The sequence below is a fragment of the Lithobates pipiens genome, unplaced genomic scaffold (assembly GCF_037356315.1).
Source record: "Lithobates pipiens isolate NorthernLeopardFrog02 unplaced genomic scaffold, aLitPip1_a1.2 Scaffold_28, whole genome shotgun sequence".
In the NCBI taxonomy this organism is placed as follows: domain Eukaryota; kingdom Metazoa; phylum Chordata; class Amphibia; order Anura; family Ranidae; genus Lithobates; species Lithobates pipiens.
In genome coordinates, this window is record NW_027507789.1 from 17,155,220 (window position 1) to 17,168,286 (window position 13,067).

The 13,067-nt window shown below is 47.8% G+C and overlaps 1 protein-coding gene across 2 annotated transcripts in view; it reads right to left on the reverse strand.

Annotated features, from left to right (window-relative positions):
* Positions 1-2,029: 2,029 nt before the first annotated feature.
* GAS7 (growth arrest specific 7) overlaps positions 2,030-13,067 on the reverse strand; it is a 178,058-nt gene continuing 167,020 nt past the window's right edge. For both annotated transcript variants that reach the window (XM_077458791.1, XM_077458790.1), the window contains 2 exons: positions 12,722-12,820; positions 2,030-10,036 (listed from right to left, as the gene is read on the reverse strand). In XM_077458791.1, the coding sequence (XP_077314917.1) occupies positions 9,923-10,036; positions 12,722-12,820 (213 nt within the window). In that variant the 3' untranslated portion in view covers positions 2,030-9,922. The remainder of the gene's footprint in view (positions 10,037-12,721; positions 12,821-13,067) is intronic.

Here is a 13,067-nt window from a genome sequence, read left to right on the forward strand (position 1 = left end):
CATTGATAGTTGCAATGGATGTGCCAATCTTACATGTGCCCTAGTAATAGTTGTGACTATCAATGCTCCTTTTATGAGAACACTTTCAATTAGTATCTTTAGATTGAGATTAGGGATGAGCTCAGGTACGTTCAGATCCAAGTATGAACCCACCCACTTGAGTGATCCCCCCAGGTTGCGGTCACTGTACTGGGCCAATCATAAGCAGCCGAGGCATTCCCCAGCCACTTAGAATTGGCCCAGTAGAGTTGTCAGATTCCTGGTGGACTTGCTCAGGTGGGTTCAGACTAGAAATCAAACACATCTGAGCTCATCCCTAATTTAGTCCTATAGGAAGCAATGTCATTTCTTACCAAAAACCCTGATGGGCGTTATGCCGCGTACACACGTAGCCGACTATCCGACGGACTTAGTCTGGCGGACTTCATGCCAGACTGTCCGTCGGACTTTCCGAACGAGCTACTTGCCCACACACGGCACTTTTTCAGCGGACTAATACGGCGTACTAAGTCCGCCGTACTATCCGCCCTACTTTTGAAATGAACGGACTCGCCCACACACGCGGAGGAAAGTCCACTCATTTCGAGCGCGTCTCCAGGTAGGCGGGGCCCGCGAAGGAGACGTCACTGGCCCCGCCACCTGGTATGGACTTAAAGGGGAACCCCAACACAGAAAAAATTGGTCCCCCCCCCCCCAGGTCCACATCAGACCCTTGTCCGAGCACGCTACCCGGCCGGCCAGGAAAGGGGGCGACGAGCGAGCGCCCCCCCCCCTCCGAGCCGTACCAGGCCGCGTGCCCTCAACATGGGGGGTGCCTTGGAGTAGGGGGGCGCGGCCCCCCCACCCCAAAGCACCTTGTCCCCATGTTGATGAAGACAAGGGCCTCTTCCCGACAACCCTGGCCATTGGTTGTCGGGGTCTGCGGGGGGGCTTATCGGAATCCGGGAGCCCCCTTTAATAAGGGGGCCCCCCCGGATACCGGCCCCCCACCCTATGTGAATGAGTATGGGGTACAATGTACCCCTACCCATTCACCTGTAAAATAAAGTACAAAAAAAAAAACACAACACACAAGATAAAATAGTTTATTGCACAGCTCCGGGGGTCTTGCGTCTTCGGGGGTCTTCTCGCCGGACTCCTCCGCTATCTTCTTCTAGCTCTTTTGCTAGCGGAGGAGCCCGGCTTTCTTCCTCGCCGCGGCCTCTTCTTCCGACTTCGGGGGTCTTGTCCCCCTCTTCGGTTCTTCTGCCAGTCTCATCAACATGGGGACAAGGTGCTTTGGGGTGGGGGGGGGGGCCACGCGGCCCCCCTACTCCAAGGCACCCCCCCATGTTGAGGGCATGTGGCCTGGTACGGCTCGGAGGGGGGGTGCTCGCTCGTCCCCCCCTTTCCTGGCCGGCCGGGTAGCGTGCTCGGACAAGGGTCTGATGTGGACCTGGGGGGACCCTCACGCCGATTTTTTTTCGGCGTTTGGGGTTCCCCTTTAAGTCCATACCAGGTGGCGGGGCCAGCGACGTCTCCTTCGCGGGCCCCGCCTACCTGGAGACCCGCTCGAATGAGCGGACTTTTCTCCGGGCGGGAAAAGTCCGTTCATTTCAAAAGTACGACAGACTGGCATACACACGGCCGGAGTCCGGCGGGAAGGTTGGAGTGCAAAACTACTTTCTAAGTCCGCCGTACTTTCGGGTCAAAAAAGTATGCCGGAGGCTACACACGGGGGGATTGTGCGGCGGACTTGAGTTTGCCGGACTTTTCCACCCGATTGTTTGATCGTGTGTACGCGGCATTAGTTTGACCCTTAACTTTTACCTTCCTTTTGTCTTGATTTCATCAATAAATGATTGGGGGCTGTGAAGACGAGCGTCTGGCGCTTTTCTTTTGATTTCACAAACCTGACATATGGGCTACCCCTCTAAAAAACCCAAAGTTCTTGTTTCTCCCTTTAAAGAACGGACCTGGACCCCATCATTGTCACCTGTGCCATTCAGGACATTCTCCATTCACGTCAATAAGACACTCCAGTCTGAGATCAATATATATAATCTGGATTTTATTGAATACTGGAAGATAAAACAGATTTCTGTCACTTCGTTCAGACGTGTGAGGACCAAACGACAGGATTTTGTATTGTATAACAACCATTTTTTTTTTTTTTTCCTCTGTTTCAGCCAAAAAATAAAAGGCGGTCATTTCTCTGTAACAATTCTTATAGAAAATGAAGACAAAACATCTGTAATAACATCACGACTTGAACACAAAATCGTAAACAATGTACAAAGTACGTTTACACACCATTTGGGGGTCATTTCGGTCCCAGTATAATCAAGTTTATAATCTTAAATTAGTATTTATATACTCTGAAAATGAATTTTCTTTTACAATATATCTGTACAAAAAGATGAAATTCTAATGTAGGGGGGTGGGGTGGGGCTGGGGGGTTAGGGACGCTGGTGTACAAAAAGAGCTATAGGAAATATTTAGCAGATCATAAACTTCAAACGTTTCTTAAAAATAGACTTGATAAAAGTATTTTGGTTGCTACATCAAGAAATATTTCCTATAGCATGCAATTCATACATCCCATACACCTGCCGAGGACTATGTATCAAGCTTTATTATAGTGCTATATTACATCAGTGTGCATTCATTTCAACATTTCCATCAGAGAGGTACAAGCCTTTACAAATGATAAAAAAAATCTAATATATCTGTACTAAATATTATTTGAACAGGTTTCTTCTACTGTCCTTCAATACTCTGCATTGCTGGAGGACTCTCTTCTCCTGGAATATTCTGCACTGCTGGAGGTCTCTGTTCCTCCTTCTGACTCTCCTCTCCTGGAATATTTTGCACTGCTGGAGGTCTCTGCTTCTTCTGACTCTCCTGGAATATTCTGCACTGCTGGAGGTCTTTGTTCCTTCCTATGACTCTTCGCTTCTGGAATATTCTGCACTGCTGGAGGTCTTTATTCCAGGAGAGGAGAGTCCTAGGAAGGAACAAAGACCTCCAGCAGTGCAGAATATTCCAGGAGAGGAGAGTCGTAGGAAGGAACATTCTGCACTGCTGGAGGTCTTTGTTCCTTCCTAGGACTCTCCCCTCCTGGAATATTCTGCACTGCTGGAGGTCTCTGCTCCTCCCTTTGACTCTACCCTCCTAGAATATTCTGCACTGCTTTAGGTCTCTGCTCCTCCTTCTGACTCTCCTCTCCTGGAATATTCTGCTTTACTGGAGGACTCTGTTCCTTCCTTTGACTCTCCTTTCCTGAAATACTCTGCTCTGCTGTGTGACTCTGCCCTTTCCTTTGACTGACTCATCTCCTGAAATACTTAGATAGAGGAAGGAGCAGAGTCATCCAGCAGTGCAGAGTAATTCAGAGGAGCAAAGGAAAGGAAAGGAAAGCATTTGACACAGTTCCCCATAAGCGTTTACTGTACAAAGTAAGGTCCGTTGGCATGGACCTTAGGGTGAGTACATGGATTGAAAAGTGGCTACAAGGGCGAGTTCAGAGGGTGGTGATAAATGGGGAGTACTTGGAATGGTCAGGGGTGGGTAGTGGGGTCCTCCAGGGTTCTGTGTTGGGACCAATCCTATTTAATTTGTTCATAAACTATCTGGAGGATGGGGTAAACAGTTCAATCTCTGTATTTGCGGATGAGACTAAGCTAAGCAGGGTAATAATTTCTCTGCAGGACGTGGAAACCTTGCAAAAAAGATCTGAACAAATGAATGGGGGGAGGGGCAACTACATGGCAAATGAGGTTCAATGTAGAAAAATGAAAAATAATGCATTTAGGTGGCAAAAAAGTGAATGCAATCTATACACTGGGGGGAGAATCTCTGGGGGAATCTAGGATATAAAAGGACCCGGGGGTCCTAGTAGATGACAGGCTCAGCAATGACATGCAATGCCAAGCTGCTGCTAACAAAGCAAACAGAATATTGGCATTAAAAAAAGAGATTAACTCCAGAGATAAAACGATAATTCTCCCCTCTACAAGACTCTGGTCCGGCCGCACCTGGAGTATGCTGTCCAGTTCTGGGCACCAGTCCTCAGGAAGGATGTACTGGAAATGGAGCGACTACAAAGAAGAGAAACAAAACTAACAAAGGGCCTAGAGGATATTAGTTATGAGGAAAGGTTGTGAGCTCTGAACTTATTCTCTCTGGAGAAGAGACGCTTGAGAGGGGATATGATTTCAATTTATAAATACCGTCCTGGTGACCCCACAATAGGGAGAAAACTTTTTCACGGAAGGGAGTTTAACAAGACTCGTGGCCACTCATTAAAATTAGAAGAAAGGAGGTTTAACCTTCAGCTACGTAGAGGGTTCTTTACTGTAAGAGCGGCAAGGATGTGGAATTCCCTTCCACATGCGGTGGTCTCAGCGGGGGGGGCATTGGTAATTTAATAAAAACTATTCGATTAGCACCTGAACGACCGCAACATACAGGGATATACAATGTAATACTGACATATAATCACACACATAGGTTGAACTTGATGGACTTGTGTCTTTTTTCAGCCTCACCTATGTAGCTATCTAACTATGTAAAGGGCAGCGTCACCCAGCAGAGTATTTCAGGAAAGGAGAGTCAAAGGAAGGGACAGAGTCCTCCAGCAGAGCAGAATATTCCAGGAGAGGAGAGTTAGATAGAGGAAGGAGCAGAGTCCTCCAGCAATGCAAACTCTCCTCTCCTGGAATACTCTAAAGAAGGAGCAGTGTCCTCCAACAGAACAATCTCTCCCATCTTCCCCCGATGCTTTTCCATGCATTGATAATGTCATCTACGGGCCTCATCCTAATTTACATGACACCTCATTATCAGAGGGGCACACCCTGTACCGTCATCATTCCAGTGTGTTGATTGGCTATTTGAAGTTGCAGGTTCATGCATGTTATTACTGGTTGCACGCGCTTGTTAGGAAGTTGAACACAACTGGCACCCCAAACTTCAAAACACTCAACAGAAAGAATAAAAAATAATAATTGTGACCAGCAAAAAATTAGATTTAGCAAAAATAACAATAAAAAGGAGCTCAGAAATGGAAGATCTGTACGGAGTTTGCCCTTAGACAGGTCCTCTTGGTCTTAATATAAAAGAAGCACCGCCAAATCTCAGAGCATTCCGTTGTTGGCCTGGACAAAACCTCCTATGAGCCCTGTAGGTTGTAGTAAGAAGTGATCCAGAGATCGGTGCCATTCATTTTGAATTGCATCCCAATGTGTCCAATTGGACCTTCTATTACAAATGGAGGGTTCTCTTTTTTTGCCAGCCCCCTAGCTAGTCCCGGTCTTAACAGAACCTTCGATGAGCTTGTATGTTGTAGCAGACAGTGGTCCATGGAGGGCTCACTTATTTGCGTACCCAAAAGCCATTAAGTTTACCCCCAAGACCTGGACTCCAGTGCTTCCAGGAGGTATGGGTGACATCATTGGAACTGGAGGCTCAAAATCCCATGAGTATGCATGCTTGCAAGAGGCTGGAATACATTCTCATAGGATTTTGAGCCCCAAGCTCTACCAGGAGGCATGGTAACACCATCCATACCTCCTAGAAGCCTCGGGGTCCAGTGTTGAGTTTTTTTGTTTGTTTTTTAAATAGTTTATTTGTGTTGGGAGGGCAGAGGGCTGGAAAAAAAATGCATCTCCCATTTGCCATGGAAGGTTTGCCTTTAAAACTCAATAGATGGCCTTGATGCAGCAAACCTTAACACATGAAAACGAGTTGTATCAATCCTGATTCTGCACAGAATGGAGAAATCACAATCAATCAATCTGCAGTGACCTCAGCTTGTTACATAGTCCTCCTCGTGTGCGTTACATGCATCAACATTGTATCAACATCATTTAAACATTGTAACAACACAACACACTATAATACAGCCAGTACTTGCACCGGCCTGGCTGAGGAGTTTGCATAGGTGCTCCCAGTCCTTAAAGGGAATCCTTTCCCCCAGGAAATAGTCAGTGGGTATGCAGCAGTTCACTAAGCGACTACGTGCCCTGTGGAGGGGGAGGGGCACCATGCTGGATAAGTGTAAAAGGAAACGCTGTTTCAGTCTGTTCTACGACACTTCGTCCAATGGGTTACAGATCCATTTTAAATACTTCAGATGCCGTAAAATCTTCACCTGCCTGCACCAAATTTCTGACCTGGTTAGTTCCTTAGGCCGGAACAGGCTCAGCGAGTTTTCAAGGTTTATGTGTTGCCATGGGGGAACTGTAGACACCTGCAGGCTTGTATAACAAAGGCAAAGATCAGCCAATGGCATCTCATAGGCCATTCATTGGAGGAAAGCAGAATGCAGTCTAATGGGTTTCTGGGTTGGTTCATCAATATCCTTTGTTTTATTAAATGATCCGGAGAGCTGAACGCATTCTGTAGACACGTACCCACAGCAACAAACTTAGGGCTCATTAACACTTGCTTCAAAATTGTGGCATTGGACACGCCTTTTTTTTTTTTTTAAAGCACTCTGAATGCCAATCAAAGCTCCCGTCACTAAATAAAATGGTTCCTTTACAGTCCTGTTCACACGTTGTGTTTGCTTCAAAAATTATAACCCATTTCACTTCCTTGGTGCTTCAAAGTGTCTCCATAGAAGTCTATGACAACGCTCCCTGACAGCACCTGAAGCTTTTGAGAGACTTTTTTTCAGACTTGGCTTTGCCTTGGAGGTATTGGAGGTATGAGATATCCCAGGATGCACTGGGAAACCAACAAGAAAAAACGGGAAAAACGGTTTGTGTGCATATATTCTGGGAGTGTCTGGTGCAGAAGTCACATCTGATGTGAAGCGGGAAGGTGAGCGGAGTCTGGAGTGGAACAACTAGCAGACAGAACACAAGGTGTGCAACATGGGATCGCTATAGCAGAAGGTGAGCGGGGGCCAGAGGGAGAGGGCTGAGCGGCAAAGGATCAGCAGAGCTTGGGGACCAGAGCAGGAAGAACTAGACGTCACACATGGTGAGCAGCATGGGAGCAATATAGCGGGAGGTGAGCGGGGACCTGAGAAAGAGAAGGATCAGCAAACTAGGGTTTAGAGCTGGGGGTTACTACTGAGTGGGGGATCAGCAGAGCAGGGGGTTACTGCTAAGTGGGGGATCAGCAGAGCTGGGGGTTACTACTGAGTGGGGGATCAGTAGAGCAGGGGGTTACTGCTAAGTGGGGGATCAGCAGAGCTGGGGGTTACTACTGAGTGGGGGATCAGTAGAGCTGGTGGTTACTACTGAGCGGGGCATCAGCAGAGTTGGTCGGTTACTACTGAGCGGGGGATCAGCAGAGCTGGGGGTTACTACTGAGCGGAGGATCAGCAGAGCTGGGGGTTACTACTGAGCAGAGGATCAGCAGAGCTGGGGGTTACTACTGAGCAGAGGCTCAGCAGAGCTGGGGGTTACTACTGAGCAGAGGATCAGCAGAGCTGGGGGTTACTACTGAGCAGAGGATCAGTAGAGCTGGGGGTTACTATTGAGCAGAGGATCAGTAGAGCTGGGGGTTACTACTGAGAGGGGGATCAGCAGAGCTGGAGGTTACTACTAAGCAGGGGATCAGCAGAGCTGGGGGTTACTACTAAGCAGGGGATCAGCAGAGCTGCGGCTTACTACTGAGTGGGAGATCTGCAGAACTGGGGGGTTACTACTGAGCAGGGGATCTGCAGAGCTGGGGGTTACTACTGAGCAGGGGATCAGCAGAGCTGGGGGTTACTACTGAGCAGGGGATCAGCAGAGCTGGGGGTTACTACTGAGCAGGGGATCAGCAGAGCTGGGGGTTACTACTGAGCAGGGGATCAGCAGAGCTGGGGGTTACTACTGAGCAGGGGATCCGCAGAGCTGGGGGTTACTACTGAGCAGGGGATCCGCAGAGCTGGGGGTTACAACTGAATAGGTGGTTAGCAGAGCTGGGAGCTACTACTGAGTGGGGGGGATCAGCAGAATTGGGGGTTACTACTGAGCAGTGGATCAGGAGAGCTGGCGGTTACTCCTGAGCAGTGCTGAGGGTTACTACTGAGCGGGGGATCAGCAGAGCTGGGGGTTACTTCTGAGTGGGAAATTAGCAGAACTGGGGGGTTATTATTGAGCGGGGGATCAGCAGACCTGGGGGTTACTACTGAGCATAAGGGGTGCTGAACGAGGGTACTAATAAGCTGGGGACTTACTAAATGGGGGGGGGGGGTACTACTGAGCAGGGGATGTGTTGAACAAAGGTACTGATAAACTGGGGATCTGCTGAGTGGCGGTACTACTGGGCCTCTTTAAATAATTATATGCAAAAAGCATCACCTAAGCGTCACAGAAGCATCAAAAACACATCAAAAAAGCGAGTTGAAGCGGTAGGCGTATTAATGAGTGTAAATGAGCCCCGACTGTCCCATTTTCTCCCGTACGCAAAGAAATTCTTCTAGCTGTTTTGTGTATAAAGGCCCAATAAAAACAATCGGCTGCATTTAGATTGGTTAAAAAAAATAAAAATAAAACCTAAATGCCTAAAAATGGTGCGTTTTTTAGGTGTCCGTGTAAAAGAGCCTTAACTGAGCACAATGGGAAGATTTTAGTGCCCCCCCTCCCCCCCCCGGTTCACATCTGGTGGTTGAGGATGATGGGCAGATCTGTCGCGATTCCCAACGCGGTGCAGTTTTGCCTGTGATAAAAACCCCTTAGGCAAGCCGCAACCACACGAAGATTGACGCCCAAAAAAAAAAAAAAAAAGAAGCGATACGCGAGGTGCCATTAAAAACGAAGGGCATCCAAACACACGTGGTGCGTTTTGCTACTATTGCAGTTTTCGATTGCGGCGGAATCCCAAAATCGCCAGATGTAAACGTGGGCGCCCTCCCCCAAAGACATTGATGCAGATCATAAATACTATATAAACCCATTTGATCGCCTTTTTTGGAAGCAAATACCTTAGGCCCCGCCCCATTCACTCGCGCTCCCACTTGCGTTTTTTCTTTTTTTTTTTTTTTTGCGTGTTTTCACATTAATTCATCAACACCCTCAAAGAAGCTCCTTTTTTTTTTTTTTTGGAGCTGAGCGTGGGGCTTATTTTGTACCGTCCCTTTTCGGTGCGTGAAAAACACGTGACGAACGTGCGCCCGCTGCCCGTGCTTGGGGTGCCATTAACATTTAATGGCAATGCAAGGGTGATGGGCGTTGGCAGTGCGTTTCTGAAGTGTGCGTTTTTTTTTTTCCTGTGGTTTGCATCGGAAACGCGGAGATGTGAACGGAGGGGGGGGGGGGGCCTTGGTGAGAAGGCTGTGATGGAAGCAGCTGAGCTGTATATTTGGGGCGGTGTGTATACACTTTTTCTCCTCTTCCCCTTCTTGGCAATGAAATAGCAGCTAATGAGTAAATCGCAGAGTGGGGTCTGCGCCCCCCCCCCGGACATCATGTCGGATTCCTTTGCAGCTCATGCAGGAGCAGAGCAGGGACAGTTGCCTTTGCATCATGGCTGTGGGTTTATTTTTCCTGGTTCAGTTATAACATGTTGCGGGTGCGGAGCGGCCACATAGCGGAACGGAAATTTGAATCTTTGCATTTGTACTGGGCAGTTACAGGTATGTTGGCATCAAAAACATGGAGCAAGTTTTCCAGCGAATGGGTTGCAGATTTTCTATGATGATATTCAGGACGTTTTATATACAGAGTCCTTTCCTTAAGCCTTCGGGAATATCGGATTCTGTGTACGCCGAACGCAACAAGGGTGGCCGACCGGGGCGCCGTATACTTTCTATAGGCTGGACCTCAGACGGCTGGTAGGGGGTCCACCACATTCACAGTCCCAGACCTCGCCACCTCGCCGGCGTCCCATTTCCAACCATGTGGCGACACGGGAATAAGCGACATTTTGTGTATCTTTACAGGAATATATACAGGAGTCCCAACCGGAGGAACTCCGCAGAAACCGCGAGCCATTAAAAAGTCTATATGTCCATGTCCATGGGTCGGATGTCCCCCGTCTTGTGCTCCTTCACCCAAAACTCCCTGTCTTTGGCCGGATCCACTTTCTGCAGCAGCTGGTCCACCGGCTCCACCGTCTGTAGGGACAGAAGACACACACACGGGTTAATGAGATATGAACCCTAAAATTGATGGCGTTTTCATGCTTTTACTATAATCCTTGGTTTCAGTGCGTCTCCTGTAGCCTCTTTTTTTAGACACTTCCTGTCTACGGGCACCCCAGCCATGGCTGTACGGAATTTCTAAGACTGGGTCTGATGGTGACAACCGTCAACCATACCTGTGTAATGTGTGCTGAAGTGGCCTCTTGTGGTCTCCAATGGAAGCCTGTGTGACAGGGTGACAACACAGGAGCACAATTGGGAGACAGGGACAAAGCGTTGTCACCCTATAACAGGAAGTGCCTAAACCAGGACCTTCATGGCAGGATCACCAAGAACTAGTTTAATGAAAGCTGCAGATTTAGAAAGGTCAAACATGACTTTTGCATTGACGAGAGCATGATAATTTTTTGGGATATTTAAAAATTGTGTGGGGGGGTTATTTTTTAATTTACATTTTTATTATTTTTTATTATTTATAGTTCGTTTTTTGATGATTTTTTGGGGATTGGATCTTGGGTTTACATTATATTGTCAAAATTATTGGGAATGGCCAGTGCACGTGATGATCGGAATCTTGGGTTACATTATGTCTCGGGGTCTCAGGATAGCCAATGCAGGTGACAATTGGAATTTTTATGGGTACACTATGTCATTGTGCCTTGGAATTGCCACTGCAAGTGGTGATCAGAATCTGGGGGTACGGTATGTCACTGAGCCTGGGAATGGGTAGTGAAGGTGATGATTGGAATCTTGGGGTACACTATGTCCTGGAGCATGGGAATGGATAGTGAAGATGACGATTGGAATCTGGGGGTACACTATGTCATGGAGCATGAGAATGGATAGTGAAGGGAACAATTGGAATCTGGGGGTACACTATGTCATGGAGCATGGGAATGTCCAGTGCAGGTGACCATCAAAATCTAGGTGTACACGTCACAGAGCCTTGAAGGCCAGTGCAGGTAACGATTGGAATCTGGGGGTACACTATGTCCTGGAGCATGGGAATGTCCAGTGAAGGTGACAATTGGAATCTGGGGGTACACTATGTCCTGGAGCATGGGAATTGATAGTGAAGGTGAGGATTGGAATCTTGGGGTACACTATATCCTGAAGCATGGGAATGGATAGTGAAGGTGACAATTGGAATCTGGGGGTACACTATGTCCTGGAGCATGGGAATGGATAGTGAAGGTGACAATTGGAATCTGGGGGTACACTATGTCCTGGAGCATGGGAATGGATAGTGAAAGTGACGATTGGAATCTGGGGGTACACTATGTCATGGAGCATGAGAATGGATAGTGAAGGGAACAATTGGAATCTGGGGGTACACTATGTCATGGAGCATTGGAATGTCCAGTGCAGGTGACCATCAAAATCTAGGTGTACACGTCACAGAGCCTTGAAAAGGCCAGTGCAGGTAACGATTGGAATCTGGGGGTACACTATGTCCTGGAGCATTGGAATGTCCAGTGAAGGCGACAATTGGAATCTGGGGGTACACTATGTCCTGGAGCATGGGAATGGATAGTGAAGGTGACGATTGGACATTCCCATACTTCATTACATAATGTACCCCCAGATTCCAATCGTCCCCTTCACTGAACATTCCCATGCTCCATTACATAGTGTACCCCCAGATTCCAATCGTCCCCTTCACTGAACATTCCCATGCTCCAGGACATGGTGTACCCCCAGATTTCAATCGTCACCTTCACTATCCATTGCCATGCTCCATGACATAGTGTACCCCTAGATTTCAATCGTCCCCTTCACTGGACATTTCCATACTTCATTACATAGTGTACCCCCAGATTCCAGTGAAGGGGACGATTGGAATCTGGGGGTACACTATGTCATGGAGCATGGGAATGGATAGTGAAGGTGATGTCCTGGGCCCAGTACAGGAGGGCTGGCTGTACTGCCTTATCGGTGGCCCTGTTGACACCACACAGGGTGATTAGGCACCCCCGGCGCACCTTGTGCGCACGCTTTATGTATGTCACTAAGCCTGGGAATGCCACTGTCGGTGATGAACGGTGTCTGGTGGTATGGTATGTCATTGAGCCTGGGAGTGGCCAGTGCAGGAGACAATTCACATCTTGAGGTGCGGTATGTCACTGGATGCCGACAATGAGCCTTTCCGAGGGGCTCGCTTCTCAACTCCACTGTTACCAGCACAGAAAGAATTAATAGAACTGAAAATTGTGGATGTATTTTATTTTTATTTGTGGAGCATAGCACTCCATAACGCACAGTAGTTGATACCATACATTGTGGTGTGCTGCAAGGCACAGCAGTTGGCAAGTTGCTTTTCGGTGCAATTAAGAGTGAATGGCAACGCACCACACCGGTGTGCAATACTGAACCCAACCTTTAGGGTTATCTCCTTGGTCTGCCATGGAGCCATTCATTAATGCCACCTCAATACACCTTACCAACTAATGCGTTTTTTATTACATTCCCCAACGCACTTTCATGAAAAAAATAAAATAAAAAAAATAAAGTACATACACGCTTTTGGTGCATTAGGGAGCCCATTCGATTGAATAGGTTGCCCTAACGCAACACACATTAGCATGCGGCATAACGGACATCAATGAGTGCATTAAACGCACTGCACTGGACAGAACTTGAACATCTCTGGGTACTCACGCTTTGGTTGAACATGTCCGTTTCATGGCGTAGCTGTGTGTACTGACAAAGGTGCTGCCGGATCATCTCCACCCGCTCCACCTCTAATCGCTCCAGTTCCTGCGGAACAGAAATCAGGATTACAGAGGAACGCCGCCCCATTCCGGGTGTTTCATGCTTTCACTTAGTGCCATTTATATTGAACACCCAAAGGCTCTAAAAACCCTTTTGAATCATCGCTCTTCCATTCCAACCCAAAGACATTTGACATTTATTAACACTGTGAGAAATCGAACTTCTGCTTCTTGAAACCATGGCAACATCACTCCAGATTTTCAACACCAATCCACCTTACCCTGAGGCTGTG